This window comes from Netta rufina, assembly GCF_964035555.1.
Source record: "Netta rufina genome assembly, chromosome: 1".
In the NCBI taxonomy this organism is placed as follows: Eukaryota; Metazoa; Chordata; class Aves; order Anseriformes; family Anatidae; genus Netta; species Netta rufina.
Window position 1 is genome coordinate 117,929,721 of NC_140123.1, and position 24,729 is coordinate 117,954,449.

At 39.5% G+C, this 24,729-nt stretch overlaps 1 protein-coding gene across 1 annotated transcript; it reads left to right on the plus strand.

The window, feature by feature from the left end:
* Positions 1 to 462: 462 nt before the first annotated feature.
* On the plus strand, positions 463 to 23,186 carry TOMM70 (translocase of outer mitochondrial membrane 70). Its single transcript, XM_084306117.1, has 12 exons — positions 463 to 758; positions 9,830 to 10,003; positions 11,289 to 11,415; positions 14,061 to 14,170; positions 15,926 to 16,074; positions 17,023 to 17,230; positions 17,855 to 17,989; positions 19,145 to 19,252; positions 19,941 to 20,057; positions 21,681 to 21,778; positions 22,116 to 22,238; positions 22,709 to 23,186. Exons 1-12 carry the CDS (start codon positions 489 to 491, stop codon positions 22,860 to 22,862), a joined length of 1,773 nt encoding a protein of 590 aa, XP_084162243.1. The 5' UTR covers positions 463 to 488; the 3' UTR covers positions 22,863 to 23,186.
* The last annotated feature ends 1,543 nt before the right edge of the window (positions 23,187 to 24,729 follow it).

The window sequence follows — 24,729 nt, forward strand, 5'->3', positions numbered from 1 at the left end:
GAAGTGTTTGCTTTGCAACATTACTGTTGTTTTTCTCTTCAGCGTGTTTTCCCCCCCTCTTCATAGCAGTATGTAGCTGCGCTTACATTCAGTTTTCCTTCCTGCCTATTAGGAAATTTGTAAGTACGAAGTGACTGGTGTAACCGGAGTAGAAACGAGGGCCAAAGACGGCTGCTCTTTATTGACTGAGATGGAAATGCGAGTCCCCCCATCCTGACAGGGATGTTAGGCTGGCATGGCCACGTGTGGGCACACCACACAACTACGCTCCCAGTACTGTTCACTTCATGCTTCTCACGACTGACTCTCCCCACAAACTTGACGAAAACCAAACCCAGAGCCCCACTGCGTGGGGACCGGGCTCCTCCGTGCCGGCAGGCGGCGGTGCGGCGGGGAGCGGCGCGGAAGTGCGGGGTGCCCCGCGCTCTCCCGGCCTGCTCCGGGTGTCCGCTGACCCCGGCCCTCCCCGCCGGCCGTGCGAGCGCGTCATGGCCGCCTCGAAGCCCGTGGAGGCGGCGGGCGGCGGCGGCGGCGGCGGCTCGGGGCTGTCCCGCTGGCAGCTGGCGCTGGTGCTGGGGGCGCCCATGCTGCTGGGGGCCGGCGCGCTGTACCTCTGGGGGCGGCGGGCGGCACGCCGCGGCGGCAAGGGGGCGAGCGAGAGGAAGACCCCCGAGGGGCGGGCGAGCCCCGCGCCCGGAGCCTGCGGAGGAGGAGGAGGAGGGGGAGGGCAGCCCGATGGGCCCGGCCACCAGGAGACGGTGAGAGAGGGGATGGGGGATGGGATGGGGAATGGGGTGGGGGGTACGCGGGGCCTCGGGAGCCTGCAGGCGCTGCCCGAGCTCGGGGGGCAGCCCCCTAATCGCGTCCCTTGTCCTGGGTTTGCTGCCAGCAGTTAAAGTGTGCTCGGGCTTGAAAAGTGGCTGAAAGCATCCCGCCGGGAAGCGTGCCTCAGCCAGGTGAGTCTGAAACTGAGCATCGTGAGTCAGGGCTCAGCGATGCTGCTGAGAAATGGCCTTCTGTGGAGAAGACGCGGTCAGAGTCCTTTAAAAATAAAACGTCTGCCATGAAAACGCAACGCCTGTATCGTTAAAGCAGCTGAAACTTCACAACAGACTTCGCCTAAATAGGGACACTTTCCAGTCTTAGGTTTATCCTGCTATAAATGACCTTCCTGAGAACTTCCAGGTGAAGCTGTCGCTAGAAAACGTGAAGGGCAACATGGAAAACCAAAGTCCAGATCAGGTCCGTGATTCTCTTCAATATCCATCTGTGGAAAAATACCTCAAACGTGCACTTTCTGCACACCTGCAGCGACTGTCATGTTGTGCTGCTGAGGTGAGCTTACCACTGACAGGCACATGTAAAGTGTTAGGCTTGGCAGACTGGTTGGATGAGGAGCGCAATCGGTATTATTTTAATTGTGATGAAGTATGTGGGTTTTTTCCCAATGTTTATAGTGGCGTACTGAACCTAGTCTTAAACTTGGCTTACTGGAACCAGCTTTAAGCCATGTTGGCTATGATAACAAAATCCCATTGAGGTATTCCTGCATTTCCTTCTCTCATTCTTTTATGCTGCTTAGACTGCCTCCAGCTGTCTGTCAGACAACAGTTTAAACTTTTTGTCTGAAGTAATCGGGATTAAAAAAATAACTGTTTGGGAGATACGGGATGGTAGGTTTTAGCAAGATTAATGTTATGCAAGTGAGCATGCAGGCGGTGGTAGGAACAGGCATGGGAGTGGTGAGGAATGTGGCAACTTCATAGCTACTGAATCACAGATACCCTCAGGCATTGCTGGAACTGCAGTGAGCTGCAAAACCTATGCTGGACCTGGAGGCAGTGATTTGTTGTTAGTTCATGGACAGCAGTTCTGGGCAAGCAGCACAGGGAGGATGAAATCGAACTTTGTTTGCTGTGGTAGCTTTGCCTGGTGGCTGCAAACAACATCTGTCACCTTTATGGTGTTGCACTTGCTACACGTGAGCTCTGGGTTGCAGGCTGCTCATGCCCTTTATCTAGCTGCAGTGACTTTGCTGTTGCTAGCTCTGGATTTCTTGGATGTATTTCTGGATTGCAGTATTTGCAATTGAGTGCTTTACGGTCATTCTGTAGCTGAACTTGAAGCAAGAAGTAGCTTTTATATAGCACTTGATTTAAAACGTTTTGTGTCTAGCACTTTCAGGTTGTTCCCCAAGATAAATTACTGGTGGACTGTGCATCTAAGAGTAAGTATATGGTTGAATGGTATGATCCAGAATTCCTTGAAAAGTGTTGTTGCATACTGTAGTGATGGAAATTACTTGGCAAAGCAGTAGAAGATGGGATCAGATTTGCCAGATTATATGAGACAATAGAGTAGCTGGTCTAAGTATGGTTGCTATAGAAGAATTAACGTGGTTGCAGCATCCCTTTACGTGTCTGGGAAGGACTGACTTCCTGTTCCTCATATCCAAAGATGAGATGTTGTGTAGACATCATGTTTCCATACGTTTTTTTTGGTAGCGATAGATATTATTGATAAGACCCTTGATTCGAAACACAACCTTTGCAGATGCTTTTCTTGTTGACTACCTTCGCTGTAGTGCTCTGCCTTTCTAATATGATGAGGTGAATTTTTTAAACTCAGTCAGATTTCAAATGCAAATCTGCGTGGTGGTTAAGAGCCAGTAATTCATTTCACAACTTAAACACAACTGGGAGATCTTGTAGAAAACACAGTAATGGTCAATAATGGATGGGCTACCAGTAGCTGTGTTTATGTGTCAGGCAGCTAGTCTTTTACTTATGTTTTTAACATAGGATCTAACCATTACTTCCGAGTTTTCTGCGCGTCTCATTATATTAGCTCTTGCATGCATTTGAGCTGCTCTATTCACTGTTTCTGAAGACATGATCTGGATTTTTTTTTCTTTAAAAATTTCCAGGGTCTAAAATCTTCTTTGTTATTTATTCAGGCTTCTTACTATTTTGCATTCAGTTCAAGCTTTTCTTTTAGCTGCTGCAGAGGCCTCACATTTTCCCCCAGGCTGTATCTGCACTAGAGGAGTCTCCTGGCATAGATGTACTGGCTGACTGCGACTGACATTGTGTTGGCAGAAGCCCTTAGCACAGGTGTTAGGTCACGAAAAGCCGAACTACTCCTGAGATTGCTTCTTTTGTAAGCATAGCTCCTTAACGATATAGTGAACTGGCATTCTTGTACCAATTATGATTAAAAATGTATCTGTGGATGTCCTGATAAAGGTCGTGAAGTCATACTGTGTCTGTTCATTACAGAAGTTGTTGTCATTTCTTATTGTTTGGGTGGAATGTGTTTTAGCCACACAGTGACAACAATTGCTTTTTGTATGCTCTCTAGTTTGCGGTGAATATTGGTATAACTTAAACATGTTGGAGAATTAAACTGCTTTGAATTTATTACGTTAGTTTGTACCCAGTTGATTCGATTGTGTTTTTTACTTTTTCCATGGTAATTTAGCAAGTTTATGCCCTCCTTGTATGAGAGGAGCAAACAGTGGTTAGCCAGTGAGGTAATGCATTGGATGCTTCTGCGTTGTTTTTTTTTCTCCTTAAGATCATTTCCTTAAGCAAGTCTGTCCTAGTCCGAATCTCCCCCATTAACTGTTGCATCAAGTTGCTGGGCTAACCCTGTGGCTGTGGCATTCCAGGAAGCATTGAGCCGACTGTTCAGTTGATTCTCTGGCACTGCGTACTGCAGACAAAGCTGGTTTGGTCTATGGCAGGGCTTTGCTGTTGTGCACTTCCTTGCTCAACATTTTCCTCTGAGCTGGGTGTACTCGCTTGAGCGTAGTGGTGGGCGAGCGTGGCCGAACTCACTGGCTTGTGCGATGTCACGTTTTCAGGATCAGCAGCCAGCTGGTGTGGCTTCTTTCCAGCATCTATTTTAATAGCGTTTGCTGAATGTTACCTATCTCGGTGCAGAGGTGTTAAATCACTGCGTGAAAGAGTTAGAATTCTTTGTCTACGTGTGTTTATGTTGGAACTTATTCTGAATTAATCCAAGCAAAATACATAAAACGTCATTTCTGTTGTATTGTGCACCTGTTGCGTAATAAATCTCATCAACCTGCTGTAAATTCTATGTTCCATGTCAGCTGGAGTGGACAGGTGTGGAAAACTCTTAGATATGTGTGTGAAAGTGGTAGAACAATTGCTAGACTCTTGGCAGCTTGTGCAGCTTGCTTCTTCATGGTAGGCGTGGATGACGCTCGTTTGAAAGGAAGGTGACTGCTGAAGAACACTGACAAATTGTACTGTAAACTTGGGCTTAATTATTTATAACACATCCTTGCTTGTGCTCTGAATTTCTATCTAAAGCTTGTGGAAATAGTTCTTCTCCTGGTGGCTTTAGTGCTAAGGAGTGTCTTAAAACCATTTATACTCAGTTAATGCTTTTCAGTGTAGGTCCAAGATAAGACTTGAGGTGAATGTTAGTCAAAAAAAAAAAGAAAAAAAAAAAAAGGGTTATTCAGTACTAGTGAAAATAACACTTTTTTGATGCCTGATCTTATCAAAAGGGCCTCTTGGTCCTCTCATTTGGAGAGGAAGAAAGTGGTCTAGACCTCTAGGGCATCTTTGGAAGCTAGCAAATGAATATTGTCGGAAGCGATAGTCCCCCTCCGTGTCATCTGTCAGCCTAGGGCTTGTGCAAATCCTTTTCAGTCAAAAGAAAATGCTGGAACTCGCTGCTCGTGTTTCTGGTGTGAATCGCTGCTGTCGTTGGCTGGCAGCAAATTTCTTGTTTTGCTTTAAAAAACAATGTCCCTCAAAGACAAAATTCTAAACTTCTGCTTTGACCATGCTGGCGTTGCTGGAGGTTACTGCTCCTTATTCTTGCAGCTGCCAGCCTGTCCCTGTGAAGTGGCGGCTGTTTGCGTGCAGTTTCCGAACATTTTGTGCAGAGAGCACGTTTGCTGAGGTTAAAGTAATAGCTAACAAATTTTTGCCTGTGCTATCTGGTGTCTAGAAAGTTAGGAATCTGCTCATTTAGTTGCCTAGATCATTGAGTGCTTCTCAAATATACAAGTGTTCTTTGGCTTAAAGTCTAGGTTTCAAGACTTATTAGTGAACAGCTGCTAAAAGCAGTCCGAAATACTGAGATACTATTTTTTCAGGTAACTTCTGAGTTGCTAACAAATTTTGAAATGTTGTCAAGATTAGAAAAAAGCATATATCTTCACTGAAAGGAGTCTATTGAGTATTTTGTAGTATAACCATTGTAGAGGCATAAATGGTGAGTGTCAGGATAGAGTAAACCATGATGCATGTCAAAAATCATCCTGCTTTCAGCTATGATAGAAAATATTTATTATAGTTTTGGTTTGGCTATGTCAAACGTCTGTTTGACAACTGGGTCTAAATATTAAAAAAAGGAAAAGAAAAAATTGAACCGTAGAGAAGTGTTAGCGAAAGTTGCTGAAATTGCTGCCTTTGTTTTGGCATCTGTAAAATACGCAAGACTCTTGTGATGATAGATGGTTTTTTTTAACACTTGCTGGTTTACTCTGATCAACCAACCAGTCAGAACAGAGCCGGACTGTTCAGGTTTTACGTAATAAAAACAGTTCCATCTGTAGGAAATGAGCTCTCAACGTGAACATGGTTTTAAAGAAAAGTTAAAATAAAAGAAAAAATAAAATCCCCCTGTGGGCATTAAAGATGGAATCAAAGGGTGTTGTGTTTCTTTTTTCTTTTTTTTTTCCTCTGCAAATACATAATCAGAACTGGATGCCATGATATCCCAGACTCCTTTATTGAAGAAAGCATGGAAAACAGACTTCTTTAATAGAAGGCTCTTTCTGCTCTGCTGGCTTCAGGTAGGGGTGATGTCCTCTGGTTTTGCAGTGTAAATACAGAAGTTCCTGCATTCCCAGCATCTGCAGTGCAAGTGTCAGAATCTCCTTGCTGATACAGTATTTGTGCCCTGGAAGTGTATCTTCTGTCTTTCCATGGGATGTCTGCCATAGAGTGTCACTGTTGTCATTGGTGGGAACGAAATAGAATTCCCTCCTTGTTAAGTTGGGATTAGAAGGAAATCTTTCTTGTGAGGAACTAAAGCTGCTCTTTGGAGGATAAAGGCTGTTGTAGATTGTACTTAAATGCAGACAAGTAAACTAGTCTTTAAAACTGTACTGGAATGCCATCATACAGCACAACAACTCTTTGGTGAACGCTCATCAGAATTAATCCAAAGCAAAGCGAGACAGAGAACTTCAAGAAGCCCTTTCTTTTGTGCTCAAGTATTCAGAAAAACCTGTGGCGTGTTTCAGTGCTGCATTTATTTATGTTGCCTTGGCAGTCAATTGATTATGAACTTCCGTTCATTTTATTGAGCTGGTTTGCTTGTTGCACTGAGCCCTCAGGTTGTCATCTTCTAGTGAAAGGAAGTTCTTGGTCTGCATGGCCCTTCATTTTAGGGACAAATGATGTGCAGTGTGTCACACAGAATGTTACTGCAGTAACTGCAGTTGTCATGATCAGCTGAGTAGAAGCAGTGAAATTGGAAGATAGAACTGTTGCCTTCAAAAAGAAAAAAGTCCAAAAATACTTTCAGTCTATTGGAAAATAACATCTAGAATTGTTATGTGTGCAAGAAAACTGAGGGAGGTGGGTTTTTTCTGTTTACTTCTGGTGAGGTGCCATGAACTTTGCTTGCATGATCACTTTCTTATTTGTGCAAGCCTTCAATGTAGCAATTGAGAAGAAGGACTGAAAGGCTGACAAGCAGCAGCTTAAAAAAGTTGGAAAAAGTTCTTCAGTGTTAAATCTGAGGCTTGACAAGCTTTCAAAAACCGATCATTTGTTAGTAACTTTCATCTTCTTACTTGTGCATATAAAGTGATAATTTGTAATATCCAAAAAAAATAACAACACCCAAAGCAAATGAAGAGAAGCGTGGCATTTAGGTTTTCAGTGGTTTTTGGGCTTCATCAGGTTATACTGTATATGTAACTTACTGTAATACTATACTGTAATGTAACTTACAAATTATTAAGCTTCTTTGAACAAAGTTACTGATTATAAGAACTCTTTAAGTTTGACAAAACTGAAATAAAAGAAATGTTGTGTTTTTTTTTTTCCTCCCAGGCACATATCTGGGCAAAATTTTGTTCCATGACTTGTTCCATGACTTTGATAGGTATACCAAACCTATAAATGAATCCACTATTTTCTGCTATTTTTTCTATTGCAAATGAGTGATATAATTGGTGAGAAAATAAATTTCATTAGCATCGTTATTTAAAAAAAGAGAGTTGACATTAAAACTTGGCATTGCGCTTTATAAGCAACTTTGAGATGCAAATACACCATTTTGTTATTTTTAATGCACACTTCATACGGTCTGCATGGGATTTGTTTTTCACGGGGATGCGATGCTAAGCAACGTTTTTCATATAAGCCCTTATCAGAGTGGGTTTATTCATGATGCAGAACTGTATTGGCCTTTGCACTTAACACAACAGCCATTCAGAAAGGGTGTATTGCATGCATGTAGAGGACTGTAGCAGAATAGTGTGACAAAGATTGCAGAGATAAAACCATTCAAGAGTTAGGAGTCTTGTTTAAGACAGCATGAGAAAAACAGAGTTGATTTCCTTCTCACGTTGGCATTGCTTCTGACCGGGACCACAGGTCTGGATGTTACAGCATGGCCCAGGTATCCTGTATGTTTTTCCTTTTGGTACCAAGTGACTTGGAACAGCACTGAACCTTGTAGGGTATTTCACAAAGATGTTTCTGTCATGGTTTGATGTAGAAACGCAGAAGGAAAAATTCAAGCTGACTTTCATGCATTTAATTTTGCCTGTTACGTGTATTAGTTAAAAGAGGAGCAAGTGGTGTTGTAGAAGGAGCCAAGTTTGTAACATACTTGAAGTAAATGGGAAGTAAAACCTTCCCTTCAGATTTGGGTTGAGTTTTGAAGTAACAATTTATCAAATACGCAGTTACTTGGCTCTCCCTAAAAGTTTTTGCTCACTGGTTCTGGTCTGTATCCATGCCATTAAATACCATATACAAAAAGGGGTGAAGCTGATCTTTTTATCAGTTTGAACTTAAATCATTAAAACAAAAATCTTGAAAGCAATGCAGATTATTTTGTTCTGTGAACAATGGAGATGATAGAGATGGCTTTGCTATAAGGCCGGTGACTGGTGAGGTCTGACCGAAGAGCTTTGCTGGCAGTAGGGATATTTAAGAAATACTCTCCCTTATATGGTTTCACTGGTAAGCCTCTCTTCAGGAGAATGCCTGTAGGGTAATTGTATTCCATTTGAACGTCTATTTTTATGTAGGAACCTAAATCTGGCACCCATTATCTGATTCTCTCATGCCATGATTGGAAACCAAGCCTTAGAAGAGGGGCCTGTAGAGCTATTTCTAGTCCTCCCAGGTTTTGTGTTTTAAAAATGAGTTAGATACTAAAAATGATCAGACTGGCATGTAACAAGCAGGCATGAAGGAAAGCAGGTTGTTGAAAAGACATTTTGAAGTTTGTCTTAAAGTTGTTTGGGTATAGCTTGTGATGCTGGCAGTGAATGAGAAAGGAGAGGAGACACCAGTGTAGTCAAAGAAGAGATAGAAGTGTTGTCAAAAAAGAGCATTTATGATTGCAAGCAAATCACTGAATCATTTAGGTTGGAAGAGACCGCCAGGATCACCTAGTCCAACCTCTAACCTAGCAATCCTAGCTGATCTTTGTGTGTGTGTGTGTGTGTGTGTGTGATTCAACAGGTGAGATGTAGTGAACCCTGCAGCTATTGCTCCAGGCATTACTGCTATCAGTTTTACACTTTCCTTCCTCAGAGAGGTCAGTAGAACAGCACGCGTGTTCATACCTTTGTTCATTTCAGTCTGGTAGTTCAGCAGGAGCGGCCCCCAAAGTGATGATCACTGAAGCTAGACTGTGAAAGGAAGAGAACTCGAGAAGATGGGTGGTAGGATCTTTAGCAGCTCCATAGGTCTTGAATGTGAGTCACAGCCCTTTGATTAAAGAGAGGCTTTTTACATCTGATTTCTCATAAACCACGTTCAATAACTGGTCTGTAAATCTAGGAGTTACATGCACATGTGACAATTCTGATTCTTCACACGTGCAGATGTTCAGCGAGCAGCACAGAACTTAAAGATTCATTTAGCAAGGTCACAGACCAGTTAGCAGTTTTCCTTCCTCTACTAAGAATGATAGACCATGATGGTTCAATGCTTTCTATCAGTGGATGGATGAGCAGGATGTGTGAAGCTGTAAGGGAGGTGGCTGTGAAGTTAATTAGCCTCATACACGGAAGGCAAAGCAGCTTGGCTTTTCCCTACAGGTTTTATTCATCTTGCTCAGTAAGTCTGTCTACAAAGAATTTCCCTTATTTAGTTCATATTCTTCTGAGTCAACTCTTTACATGTGTCTCAGTAGGAAACTTTTCCTACTTGAATTGCTTTGAAAGCTATGTTTACTTTGTGCATTTAGTCTTTGGAGAAATTACTATTTCAATATCAGTGAGAGATCTCCTTGGTTCTTCTGATCACCTTTCATCCGAGATTAAAACCTGCCTAGCTTTCCAAAGAGAAGTTACTGCATTGTTTAATACCATTGTAGTGAATCTTTTCAGAAGCTTGTCTGCTGTCTCGTACACTTGCAAAAGAAAATATTTTTTTTTCTCAGAAAATAGAAGGGGGGAGATTTTCAGAAGTCCGGTATACAGCTTACCGCTCAGCTCTTTTTTATGTCTTTGAAGATGAGCCCTTAAGTGCATTGGTTGTGAGCAGTGAAGCTTTTCCCATTTGAACTGATCTATCACTTTCTTTTTCAGAGCCCTCTTGATAGAGCTCAAGCGGCCAAGAACAGAGGAAACAAATTTTTTAAAGCAGGAAAATACGAGCAAGCTATTCAGTGCTATACTGAGGCTATCAGCCTGTGCCCTCCTGAGAAAAACCTTGATCTGTCTACCTTCTATCAAAACAGAGCTGCTGCCTACGAACAACTGGTAAGATGTAATTATAAGTTTGTTCTAAAAAGTTGAATTTTAAGTTATGTATATTGTCATTTTTGTCTGAAAGATCTCAGATGGTGATATGGGCTGCTTCACAAGATACTACAGCTTGCAGCTATTTTTCAGTAGTTCATCACGCTTTTCCACATGTAACTAAAGCTATTTTCTGTTAACTGAGTCCATTTTATCTGTCTAACATAATTCTTAAGTGCCTCTCTCTTGTAAGATAAGGTTTTAATTTCTTATCCTTTGAAACAACTTTCTTGTACACGTTAGTTTAGTTTATCTTTGCAAGAGTGTTGCTTTAACTGTTGAGCAAAAGGCCAAAGGGTTGCTGCTTCAAAAATTAAAAAAAAAATCACAGAACTCCTACTAACGCCTAAGACCTAAGTTTTGCACATGTAGAAGTAACATTTACTTGGTAGCTGTGCATACATGATGTTAGTTTTAGAAGTCAGCTTGTATTTTTTTGTGTTACTGTATCATTAGTGGTAAATTGCCGCAATACTGGCTTCTGTGGCAAAGTTGGTGAGCTGAATGGAAAAATTGGCTTCATGTAGTCTGAGGTATCAAGTGAGAGACTGATTCAAGAAATTGAGCCTTGAAAAAGGAGGGATAGAACAGTTCTAGTCTAAACAAGTACAGCTTATAACACTAATTCATGCTGTAATTAATGAATGCATAAAAAATATGGTTCCTCTTTTCCAGTTATTAGAAAAGTCTGTTTCAATCACTATTTTTTCAGATAAATGGATTTTAGTTTTTAATAGCCTTGACCAGTTCTGTTCCTACATGATCATTTATCATTCCTTTATGGTAACAGTGTATTGAATTGAAATAGCAATTATAAGAAGAAAAATAGAACACCACCAAATTAACAGTTTCAGCACTTAGATAAACTTGTTTGTTGGTTTTCATTATAATTTCGTCTGTCTTCTATTTTTTGTGTACCAGTCTTTCAGTCCCAACATTACCTCCTGCAAATATCTTTGCATCAACTCATTATCTTCTCCCGTATGCTTTGTACAAAAACTGTCTGGTTTCGTTTTTCTGTAGGAATTCCTTTTCTGTTTTGTGGCTCTTCTGGTGCAGGTGGCTTCCAGTGGCGCCTGGCAGTTTCTTACTGAGAAACTTAAAGAAATAGAAGCAAGCAGGTAGAACCAGAGCCCTGGGAACTGCAGCTACTGTTAGGTGGGCATGACCCTGGAGTTGGTAGTGGAAAGCTATTATCACGCAGCTGAGTAGGGCTTCTTTCATCATGTTTTTTTTCCACCCACAGCAAAAATGGACAGAAGTGGCACAAGACTGTACAAAGGCTGTTGAGCTTAATCCTAAATATGTAAAAGCTCTCTTCAGACGTGCAAAGGCTCACGAGAAACTAGACAATAAGAAGGAATGTTTAGAAGGTGAGTGTCTCTTGGCACATCGGAGATGATAACATTTCTGTAGTTTTTTACTTTTTGTAACTAGAGTAATACATAATTATTTGTTAAATGCCATTCATAGCTACTGCAAATACATTTTCTTCTATGTAAGAAGAAACCTTTTCTGTTTTTCAAGGTGTCATCAGCTTAGATCTGAAGTAGCTGTTGAGAAATTCTTCTTACTGTAGCCAATCAGCGTTTTCTCTTTCCAGGAAGCTCCTTACATGGTAAAGCAGAATTCATTTAAAATGCTGAGTAGATAACCTGGACAGCAATCATTCTAGTTCCATGCAGTACTAAAGATTCTTCTCTATTTGTTTTAGAGAAAAAGTAGTCTTCCAAAACCTAAGGTGTTTTTACAGGTGGAGATGTATGGTCAGGAACAAGAGTGTTATGGTCATTTAATGCATTTGACAGGTGTTAAAGGGAAGGCAGTTCCAGTAGCATTTCTTTCTGATGAATAACAGTTATGAATATTGGAACAGATTAAAATAAACATCCTTTTTCATATTAACACTATGTATTTGGCAGAACCTACTGTGTCAAATCCCTGTAAATACTATTCTGCTGATGCAAGATTAAAAGGCAAATGAATTTTCAGCAGTGCTAATGCTCATTATCAAATAAGGACAGAAAACAAGGTAGAGTTCTGATGACTGGCAATTTCACTGTTAAAGATCAAATTAGTTTCATTAGGTGTAAAAATAGCGAAGAATTAGATCTGCTGAAATAGAAAATAAATTTAATTTTATTTATCTTCTGGCAAGATGCCTTCTTATCCCGTTGGACCATCATAACTAGAAATGTATGGCTTAGGTCATTCAATCTAGTCCTTTGCAATCAGTCGTGGGCTACAGAAGAATCCATAGAATATTTACTGGATCTGCCAAGTGCTTGCTGCAGAACAGCTGCACGTCCAGAGTCCTGTACTAATATCTAAACCTTATGAAGTTGAAATAAACGGACAGGGGATAAAAACCTCAGGAGCAATCAAATGGCCATCTCTAAGTGCCATGCCAATTTTTAAATGTAACTCCCTTTTGATGTTAAGTGGTGATGCTCATAGCAATTGTTTTCAACTTGTATTTGACTTTATTTTGTAATATGTTTCATATCTGAAAATTATATGTGCTTTTTTCCTTTCTTCTGGATTGCAGCTGTTTTCTAATAAAATACTGTGTTTACCTGCCAACCATGTGTAGGCAATAAAATCCTTGGAAGTAGGGTATGTCCATGTAATGGAGGAAAAGCAAAAGCAAAACAAAAATTTGCCACCACCACCAGTAAAAACTCCCTCCAGTGATCCATAGAAGCATAATATGGGAAGATGTAGCTGCCTTACCGAAGCCTGGGCACTAGTTTACAGCTGCCTGCAGTGAGTAAAGCATTTCTGCCAGGCACTTAAGGTGGTAGAATATGGTACTGCTGCCATATACTCTTTCATGCTCTTTCTGGCTGTATTGTGTTTTCCAGGGACTCCTATTTTTCTTGACCATGCCAGAGTTGTAGGGAATTGCTATGTGTAGCAATGTAGGATTACAGAAACTAGAGTAAAAATCCAGAGTATTGGACGGTGTTTGAATTTCAGGTCCAAACTGCTCATCTTCACTTTAATAACCTTACAATGACTTCATGGGAATGATATTTGAAGTCTTCTCCTAGATTTTGCTGCTTCTCCATTGATGTCACTGGAGTTTAAATAAAACGTGAATAGGAAGAGTCAATGGTAATATTGCATTAATTATGCGATAATTAATTGCATTAATTCCCCATCCCTGGAGGTGTTCGAGGCCAGCTTGGATGGGGCTTTGGGCAACTTGGTATAGTGGGAGGTGTTCCGGCCCATGGTATAGGGGTTGGAATTAGATGATCTTTAAGGTCCTTTCCAACCCAAACCATTCTATGATTCCACGAATGATAGGCTCCAGAGAAATAAAGATAATGTATAATAAGAGTGAATTTCACACTGTGAAACATTATTCAGGGAGCAGTGGATTAAGATTTTCAGATGCTCTGTGTGTTAATGGAAGAGGTATGATATGGATTAGCACTTTAAATGGCCTTGCAAGGTATTTCTTTTAAAGTTGCTTTCCAAAGGTGCAGAGGTAGTTAGAAAAAGTAGGGGATCTAATATAGGAAGAGTTCTTAAAAACTGAGAAAGGACTGAGCTGTGATTGAACAGAATGTGAGTTTTAAAAGTAGAAAATTGTGTTGTGACCAATCCCAAGAGACAAGCTGTGTTAGGACTTTTTATGTGCAGGTAACACAAACATAACTACTATCCACTTAATAACAATCAAAGCTTTAAAATGTTGAAAGTCGCTGCTGGAGGTATCATGGTGTTCATCTAAGTGCATTTATCTTTAGATGAAGACATGAAGATAAAAAAAATAAAGGTTAATTGCTTTCATTCACTGTCATGAAGTCCTTTTAACACGAGATCATTTTGAATACCAATTTATGTCTTGGAAAACATGGTAAATACAACAAACAGGAAATTGAAGCTTTTATCAATTATAGGATGTGTGTTAGTTTGACAGTAACTCATTGCTATTGTGGCACGCTTTTATGTATTCCAGTGACTATCACAATTTGCCTTTAATCTTTTTTTTAATGGTGTTTCCTAGATGTCACTGCAGTCTGCATTTTAGAAGCCTTCCAAAACCAGCAAAGTATGTTATTAGCTGATAAAGTTCTCAAACTCCTTGGAAAAGAAAAGGCCAAAGAGAAGTACAAGGTAGGGCTTGTGATACTGCTTAGAAATTCTGATTTCACTGGACTGTTTAAATGTTGATTGTTGGCATTCTGTCAGCTGTTGTAAGTCAGTCACTGTCTGCTGAAGTGTAAAAATTGACATAAATGCTTTTGATGATGATGATGATTATTATTATTATTACAGAACTAGTGTTTTACTTCTGTTGTTTTCATTTGGGACCTAGCCAAACTTTTTGAAACCTCTGTAGGGAAGAAAAGCCTGTTTCTCGCCAATCAGATTGTTTCCCTTTAATACTCAAATTTATTATGACATTTAGGAGACCCAAAGTTGATGTGTTGCCTTACTTGGGGCTTTTCTGGGCTAGCAATATAATGGAAGCAGCATATGTTATCGCTGTAGTAGTCAAACGTTCATTTGTATATCAGGTGGAGTTCTGTGTGTTGAGATAAGAAGGTTTATAAATGTGTGAAAAAGATTGTGTTTGTTATATGATGACTAGCTTGAAGTGAGAAGGCTGATAGGGTTTTCACCCCTAGGTTATTCATAGCTTTATAAATAGAAATTTCATGCAGGAAAAAACATGTTGACAGTGGAATTCATGGGTTTTAAAAAGTAGCAAAATAATACTAATAATAACCAACCAACCAAAAAACAAAACAACAACAACAAACATAAGAAAAAATGATGCAGGGTGAAGTTTTGTCTTTTTATTTGTGGACAGGCTTCCTGATTCATCTTGAGAAATATGCCTTTATCTCCTAACTACTACAGATTATTTGTGACAGTCGTTGTCTGTTTCTGTTCAATTTCTGTAATTAGGTGCTCATACTTGTATTTTTCTATTTGGGCACTCAGATTTCTTTGCATAAATGTTGGGAAACTGCCAGCAGCGAGAGTTGTGGAAGTATAGAGATAGCCAGGAACAGACATTTTAAGTTACTATGGGTTTACAAAAGGTTGGAACAGGTATTAAAACATGCTTGCTTGTTATTTGTGACTGTGTTTTAAGTACTGAAATCCACAGTGGTTTTGAGAAGCTGAATTTCTTTCCTGTAAAAACTTACATAATTGTGTGGCATCGAGGCAACAAAAAATGAATCATGCTTTTAGTATGGTAAGCACCATAGAATAGGTGTGTTTCATACAGGCAGTATTTTGATAGAACTACATAGTGAAATTGGGAAGAGTGTGTTCGGACTTCTTTTGCTGGAAAGATTGAATTGTAATTCTCTTGTGCAAGAAACTTCTTATGGTTGTACAAAGGATTTTGCACTTGAAAGTTGTTAATTCTCACACTTCAAGGAAAATGTTTGGTGTCTGGGCCAAGCTCAGGAGTTAGAATATTGTCTCACTAGTCTTCATTGCAATGATAGCAGCTTCTCTTGGGCAAATTGCCATTCTGAATCTAGTTGAATTTAGGCTCATGCTTAAACTACCAGCTTTCATTTTTCACAAGATTTATGTGCACACACACTGGAATGTGTTACAATGTTGTAAGAGTCCTCATTTCTGGCCATACATGTAGAAAGATGCCTTTTTTCTTTTTTTTACTCTTAAATATATTCACATGATTTCCACTTGTGATGCATGTTAAATTTTGATCTGAAGCTTAAATAATCCCTAAATGTCAAAAATACCAAACAATCAAATGAAATAGTGGAAAGTCATAACTTGGTTCTTTCCTGATTTTTTTTTTTTATAATCATGTTTATCCATTTCCACATTTACCGTCTGATTTTTACTATCTAATGACTTGAAATTACTTTTCTCTTTCAGAATCGTGAGCCTCTGATGCCCTCACCACAGTTCATTAAATCCTACTTCAGTTCTTTCACAGACGATATCATCTCCCAACCTTTGCTTAAGGGTGAGAAATCAGATGAAGATAAGGATAAGGAAGGAGAGGCTTCCGAAGTAAAAGAAAAGTGAGTATACAGTACAGTTAGGGATTATTTGGTGTTGGAATTAAGTTTTTAGTGGTTTTCATGTTCTGTTCAGTGCAAATTACTGTTTTACAGTACTTACCATGAGATATCATGTGGTAATAATGTAAATGTATGATTTACATTATTTTGAATAATAAATAATAAATTTAATGACAAAATCAATAAAGAAAAAATACTTCTTAAAATATTACAGAATAAATAATATATCAGTATTACAAAGGAAACTTTTATTAAGACTGACTGACTGGTTCCAATCTGTAGGTGGCTTTAATCCACTAAGCAAAGTGAATAAAGTACAAGATTGGACAATAGGTCGAATATTTGCTACAGCACTATGGTACGGTTTACAAGATGGAAGGATTAGAGAGTGCTGAATGATACTCCTGGCAAAAGGAATGTTTTATGTTGAAGAAGAGCTTCCAAGGAAGAAAGCAAGTTAGTCTTCACCGAATCCAGGACATTTAGCTGAGAACAAGGCAGTACTATCAGCAATTTTTGATCTGAAATCCTTTCTTCCACATGCAATCTGCACATTGCTTGGTGCAATATTTAATTTTTGTGAACTGGAATACCATCCCACCCCTTTTGTTTTAAAGCAGAGATTATTGCTGTCCTTAATGTGAAAAACATGCAAGGGACATTGAAATCATTGAAAACATTCAAATCATTCAAATGAAACTAAGTTCAAGAGGTGAAAAACAAAACAAAACATAACACCTTATTTCTTTCCAATGTTATTTGGGCATGCATGTCTGTTTTTTTTTTTCAGTCGGTGATGGTTCTGTTGAGGAATATTTGTAACTTTAATTGCAATGCTAGTGTTGTAACTCAGTATAGCAAAAAGCTAGTGTTGGTTAAGTTTTAAAGCAAAGCCTTAATTGCAAATACAATGTTCAGTGAATACAACTGTTCTTACATCATTTACAGCTCTGGCTATTTGAGAGCAAAACAATATATGGAAGAAGAGAATTATGACAAAATTATCAGTGAGAGCACAAAAGAAATTGAAGCAAAGGGAAAATACATGGCAGAAGCGTTGCTTCTGCGAGCAACTTTCTACTTACTTATTGGCAATGCAAATGCTGCCAAACCAGACCTAGATCAGGTCATCAGCATGGAAGATGCAAATGTGAAGGTAAGAATTTGTCACAGCTGGACTGTAGTGTGGGCTGAGAAAACATGTAAGTTAGATGATAAAGTTATGTTTATCATTATTATGTTTATGTTAAGTTAGATGATTAGTATAGTTCAGAGATGGTTTTTTTCCAAGTTTTGAGGTACTTTAATGGAAATGGTCTATTTTCTTTTACTGTTTTGTAAAATATTTTTTTTCAAAGGATTGTGTATATCAAGCATCTGTGCTAAGTCATAAAAATGAAAGAACAAAGGAAGTTGAATCAATTAGAGGCTTATAGAATCTGAAAAATCAGTTCATAAATAAGAGGAAAAACATTAACTGCACTTGCATATTTAATGGTTGCTAAAATGCTTGTGTATTTGTATGTGTAGGGAAACTGTCTTCTAAAGAATTTGGGTGGGGAGTGAAGATCCACATAGATGAAAGCATAGTTTCAAACATTTGAAATTAGGCAAGGGAATTTACTGATTTAGACTTCATATGAAATTTATTCATGCTTAGAATACCATATGTCAATAGGGGAAAGTAGTCAAATGAAAAATTTAGTGTAATTATAACAAAGTCCTGAATTGGAAGACATGTTGAAGTGGCTAATACTTCTTTGAACTTGTCTTTTTATAGCTCCGAGCTAATGCTCTGATCAAACGAGGAAGTATGTATATGCAGCAGCAGCAACCCGCACTGTCCACTCAAGACTTTAACATGGCTGCTGATATCGATCCTCAAAATGCAGATGTTTACCACCATCGAGGACAAGTAAGAAACATCAGAGATGTTGTCCCTATACAAGAAAGTTTCAGTGTATGCTAAAATAAAAGTAAAGCACGGTACAACAGTTTATACCGTTTGTGGCAGAAACAGGGGAAGTCCTCCTTTGGAATTGCTGAGGAATAAATACACGGTGAAATTTTCAGGTTCAGGTCAGGCAGAAACAGCAAATTTCTGTAGCTATCGGAGACATTGCAGAGTGACAAAGGTTCAGCCCTCTGTCAATAGAAACTCTAATTTAAAAGTATTAAGGCTTATATACATTTACAGAGCAGTATCTACATAGGAGGAAACTACGTGACAGAAAATAGAACCGTGTGTTCCTGCTAACTCACAATCTGCAGCCTAAACAGGCGTCTGTTCAGCTCATCCCTCTCCCACTTGTGATGCTGCTGTGTCCTTTAGTAATTCGTAGGCCTGAAGAGGCCTGCTTCCACTGGGCTGTAATATGAAAAGTGCTGGAAGGAAAAGGAGACGTTGCCATATGGAGATATGCTAAGTTGTATTTTGTAGGGAAGACTTGTACAGATCAAGTGCCTCTCTCCATGAATTTATTAGATCTCTTTAGTGCTCAGAAATAAGAACAGTGTTATTTATTAATTAAGGGGGATGAAAGTTTTCTGCAGACTGAAAATGAGTATTTTAAAGTAGCTTCACAGTAAAGTAAGATGGCAAAGTAAGTTCCATTCTTGTGGAAGAATTAGACTGTCCTAAAACAAACAAACAAACAAACAAACAAAAAAAACTGAAATGCCAGTTGGGAGAGCCAGAATGTTTCAACATCCAAATAGTCCATAGGCATTAACTACAGTAAGGCAAAGTGACTTGAGAAAATACGACATAGTTTTGGAGACTGTACGTTAAGCTGAAGCAATAATGGAAACCCAGTATTCTCTAAATTGCAAACGTCTTCAATTCCTACATATGGATGCTGCCTTTTTATGTATGAAACTGAAGTTTTAATAGTAGATCTGTTGTTTTATGGCAGTGATTTTCTTTTTTAGTTGTGGATTTTGTAAGTTTCTAGATACTTCTAAAACTGAATTGTGGACAATACAAGTAACTGATGCTAACCGAATTATCACTTAAGTGTATGAAGCACAGATTAAATGCAGAAATAGGATTTTCTTTCATTCTGGTTAGCTGAAAATCCTGCTTGACCAAATTGAGGAGGCTGTGGAAGACTTTGATGAATGTATCCGATTACGACCCGATTCTGCCTTGGCTCAAGCACAGAAATGTTTTGCACTGGTAGGTAACTTGCTGGCTTTGTCTGTGTGCTCTTTGTTTTTAAAGAGATGTTGAAAACATACTTTGTTTCTCTGCTGTCTTCCCATTTCATGGAAGAGTATTGCAACAAACATCTCAATCTCTTCTAATAATAAGGTAGAGAAATAATGCAACAAGAGATGCTTCATTTGGAGCATGGGTTTGCTATTATTTTGCAGTGCTCATTATTTAACAGTAGGTCATCTTTCCTGTTACGTGGTAGAGGAGCACAAATTTTCACTCTAATTATATGACACAAAGCTTCATTTAAATCAATTTTAATGTTGTGTAAAATATACATCCTCAAGAAATTGAAAACAAACTTATTTCAAGCTACTGCAGTGGCTCTGCATGCAGGAACCTCCTGTGGAAAACTTTGCATGTGAGCAAGGAACAGTTCTGAGCCTGGGATTTTCTAGGCTTTTGAAATGGAGGGAGGCTTTTGGCAACTCTCAGGCCTTATGGCTTCCCTCTCTGTCATCCTTTTTTCTCTACTAGCCTACTCTACCAAGGACTTAAAACACATGTTTGGGTCCTAAAACCAGGTCGGGTAGGGTGTCACCTTCTGGAACTTTTAATTATTATGACACATGCTGGGGAAATGGGTAGGTCTAAAGAGCCATATTTTTCTTTTCTTGTTTAATTTTGCCTTTTTTTTTTTCTCGACTAGTATCGCCAAGCCTATACAGGAAATAATCCTTTGCCTGTGCAGGTAGCCATGAAAGGCTTTGAAGATGTCATTAAAAAGTTTCCAAAGTGTGCTGAAGGCTATGCTCTCTATGCTCAGGTACCTGCATTTTACTGTTCTTTAATAAATGTTGCAACATCAGGGAGTGTGTATGCAATTTGGGAGTCAAATCTGTGGAATTAAAGTAATGGTTTGATTCTGACAAATGACATTCTCTGGTCAAGTTTAGTACAGATGTTTAAAATACATATGTAACAGAGAATGCCATTTCTTCTTTAAGAAAATGTGTTGCTAATTCTAGTAGAATTATAGAATCGTTTAGGTTGGAGAAGACCTCTAAGATCATCTAGTCCACTGCCAAGCCCACCATTAAACCGTGCCACTCACTCAGTTCTACATCTACATGTTTTTTGAAGACCTCCAGGGATGGTGACTCAAGCACTTCCCTGGGCAGCCTGTTCCAATACTTCACAACCCTTTCAGTGAAGAAATTTCTCCTAATATCCAGCCTAAACCTCCCCTGCGCAACTTAAGCTGGATTTAACTCCATTCACCACAACTCTTTGGGCCTGGTCACTCAGCCAGTTTTTACCCAATGAAACGTGCACCCATCCAAGCCATGAGCTGCCAGTTTCTCCAGGAGAATGCTTTTGGAAATAGTGTCAAAAGCCTTACTGAAGTCTGCATAGACCACATCCACACTTTTCCTCATCCAGTGAGCATATTGCCTTGTTGTAGAAAGAGATAAGGTTCATCAGGCAGAACCTGCCTTTGATAAACCCATGCTGACTGGGCCTGGTTGCCCTGTAGGTGCTGCGTGATGGCACTTGAGATAATCTGCTCCGCGAGCTTCCCTGGCACCAAGGTCAGACTGACAGCCTGTAGTTTCCCAGATCCTCCATCCCGCACTTCCTGTAGGTGGGCGTCACATTTGCTAGCTGCCAGTTGACTGGGACCTCCCCTGATAGGCAGGACTGCTGATAAATGATGGAAAGTGAGCACTTCTTCCAGCTCCCTCAGTGCACTTAGATAGATCCCATCAGGCCCCCAGAGACTTGCATACATCTTAAGTGTTTTAGCAGGTTGTTAGCCGTTTTCGTGCAGATTTTGAGGGCTTCATTTTGCTCCCTGTCTCTATCTACCAGCTCGGGGGAATGGGTGCCTGGAGAACAGCTGATCTTGCTGCTAAAGACTGAGGCAAAGAAGGCATTAAGTACTTCAGCCTTTTCCTCATCTCATGTCACTGTGTTTCCCCCCACATCCAACAAAGGATGGAGATTGTCCATCAGTAGAATCAGATGTTCTGTTTCAAAGTCGGGAAGCAATATGGAATGTTTTCTTTTGATTCCTTTTGATCAGACAAAAAAACTGAAGCAGAAACATTTAAAAAAGAAGAAGTTGAGAGTTGCACTTGGTGTATGTGGTGGGTTTTTATGTATGTGGTGGGTTTTTTTACCTGCAGTATTCTTAACTTGTTACTTGGGGATCTGCCATTACAGATGGTCCTGTGATCAGTAATTTTTGCACCTAAAACCTAGCGGCTTTCTTCTAAAAAGCCTTGATTTTGAAACTTAATTGTGGTAACTGGTGTGCTTGGCCTACTCTCTGGTGAGAGAGCTATATCCGATCTTACATCATCAATATCATTTCAATTAGAATCAACCTAGCACAGGGTGCATGTCCTGGCTGCATATTGATATACAGGTTTCTCTTTTGATGCAGGCACTAACTGATCAACAGCAGTTTGGAAAGGCTGATGAAATGTATGATAAATGCATTGATCTCGAGCCAGATAATGCCACAACATATGTTCATAAAGGGTAAGTATTGAGTTCTGGTGAATGAATGCAAATGGAAGGTAGGTGCTTGGAAGTTTACCCAGGAGAAGTAACTTTGCAAAAATAGCTTAGTGCTGCTAAATGCATTTCTACAATTTCTCTTGATGTCTAAACAGTAAATAAGACTCTAGCCTCAGTAAATTTTCATTAGTGTTTGTTCCTAATTGATCATTTGCTTGAAGTGTATCTGACTCATACCATAGCCTCATCCTAAAGTCTACCATGTCCCACCCTTAAACCATTTGGGATCTTTTTGTGCTTACTTGATCTGGGTTTTGGGGAGTATGTGTCTGTTCTAAATTTTCTCTTTCCTTTGCAGTTTACTTCAGCTCCAGTGGAAGCAAGATTTAGACAAAGGTTTAGAACTCATAAGCAAGGCCATTGAAATTGATAACAAATGTGATTTTGCATATGAAACCATGGGAACGATTGAAGTGCAAAGGTAATTGAAGTACAGTGTTAAGAATTCTAAGTTACTTTTGAAATTACAGCAGACCTTTAGATGTCCCCATGGATCTTAAACCTTTCCTAAGATGATCTCCCTGGTGCAGTGGGAGGCCAACTCTTAGCTGTTGTCATGACTGCTGTTCTGTAACTCGTAGGGAAGGGAAAGCCTTCCTTTTATCTATGGCATAATTCTGCTTTATGATTCAGCCACTTTTGTACTGGACAACATGCAGATGAGTGTATGTGTGTTTAAATATATCCCTTCTGGATTTAAAATAACTTCATTGAACCTTTTTGGGCTCAACGTGTATCTAGTGTAGTCCTTAAACGTATCTTAATGGACCATTTGTACTGAGAAAACTGACCTATACACCCAAACCTACTGTTTGGGTTTAAAAAAAGTGCTGCAGAGGTGCAAAGATTGATTTGTTGGTATTCATTGGACGATGTTTTGCTTTATTTCAGGGGTAATCTAGATAAAGCCATTGAAATGTTCAACAAAGCTATCAACCTGGCCAAATCCGAAATGGAGATGGCCCACCTCTACTCACTCTGTGATGCTGCCTATGCCCAGACAGAAGTTGCAAAGAAGTATGGATTGAAACCACCGACACTGTAAAAACAACAAAAAACCATAAAACAAGAGGAGGAAATGACCTTCTAAAGTGAAGTTGCCCACTTCAGCCCTAAAGATGCTGTTGCAAACCATGTTGAATGGTGGAACTTAGTTTTTTCCCGTTCGTGGTGTTGTCATTTGCTACATCCGTTAAATGTTTAGGTGTTGTGGGAGTGGTTGTTCAAGGAAGTATGCAGTGTTGCATCTTGTTCCTTCTGCAGCAAAAAAGACCTTAAGGTGTGTTAAGGGAAATAATGTTGCAGGGGAACAACTGGAAGATATTTTGGCCATGCAAATAAAAACTTTACATTGGTTCATTTTGGGTGATTACGTTGTGGGCAATTTTTGCTTTACCAAACAATATTACAGCATGTTTGTTTTTTTTTTTTCCCTTGTTGATTTTAAAGGTAATATTAGTCAGTGCTGTAAAATAGATTTCTCTTTTATATGCAATTAATCCTTGAGGGTTGATTTTAATTTTGCAAAAGGAAAAAAAATAATTTACAAACTGTTTAATAATAGGGATTTTTTTTAAAGTCAGTAGCTGTGAAGAGAATCCTGTAAATATATGCAAGCATGCACAATCTTCCCTTAAAGCCCTTCCCACCCTCTGCGTAACTACTTAGAAACGGTCCTGTGGCAGCTATTAGGGAATTAATTTGATAGTTCTTATCCTCACCCCAGAAAAAGCCCTAGTGTACCGTGTAGGAGAGCTAGTACTAAGGTTGTTGGGGGAGAGAGGTTAGGTGATGCTGCTTCAGTGTGGATTTTACTGGAAGAAAGGCCATGTTCTCATGCAGCAGTCCTTACTTGAATGTCACAGGAAATTGTTCTGGAAGGTTCTGAGAGACTTTCAAGAACAGAAAGCACTGCTGGGAGTAGAGCTGCCAAGGTAAGGTCATGCTTGCGTATAATCTTTGTAATCTCTGTCTGTTGCTGAAATGTAACAGTTAATAGACTGTCTAAATTCTCTTCTTCATTCTCTAGAGACTTCTGTGTTTTGATCTAGTCCTTGTAATAGCCCTCTGCAGGATTAAGTGAGATAAAGAACAAAGCATAGTCTAAAACTTCAAATAATGGATTAGAATCTTTATTGGTTTCCTTGTTGTTCAGGCCCTGGATTGCCCAAGATTACAGATAGTGTAGAAAGGAAGCAACTGGTCTGCACATAGCACATTGGCAAGTTATTGAATACTGGTATAAACAGTCTTCCTTTAACTAGGAACTTCACAGAGGGCTTCTCTGCTGCTTTGGGTTGATCTTTTTGGTATTGAAGGCAGTCCATTGTGCCTCTCCCTGGACTGATGTGGCTGGATAAACTTCACGCAAATTCTTAACTGATGTTGCTTAATTCACCATACACTGATTTGGGCTTCTTCCCATCTTAAAATCATAGATTTCCTTGTGCTGATTTTTCTAATGTTTTTCACCTCCTAAAGAAATGAACCAACCTGTGATCAAACTGTCTTGTTTTCTACTTGTGACGCTACGTAGCAGCAGCTTGTATTTTCAGCTTGACCATCATTTCTCCCAGGAAATAAATTGAGAATGAAAATGGTAAGCAGTAGACACGGAGATTGAATCCTTTTATTTTAGCTAGCATAGTAGGGAGATCTGAAATTGTAGTGTTGGTATAGAGTTGAAAGTACTTGCAGCTGCTAAGGGTATTGCACGTAACAAGTGTCAAATGTCTTCTGGAACTTCCAATCTCTGCATCAGTTACCCGAGAACAAAAATATGCCAGGCTGACTGATGTGTCCTGTTTTCCTGAGGAGTTTTTATTCGCATGGCCTTATCTACATTGGCATTTTCTCCTCTTCACCCTACCTTACCCCATTCCTGCCCCCACCAAATCAATTAAGGGAAAAAA

Excerpts from the sequence above, each read along its gene's own strand:
- TOMM70 (XM_084306117.1), top strand. The coding sequence starts at position 489 with ATGGCCGCCTCGAAGCCCGTGGAGGCGGCGGGCGGCGGCGGCGGCGGC. Across the intron at positions 14,171-15,925 it reads AGGCCAAAGAGAAGTACAAG|AATCGTGAGCCTCTGATGCC; the intron begins GTAGGGCTTGTG and ends TTTCTCTTTCAG. Across the intron at positions 16,075-17,022 it reads GCTTCCGAAGTAAAAGAAAA|CTCTGGCTATTTGAGAGCAA; the intron begins GTGAGTATACAG and ends CATCATTTACAG.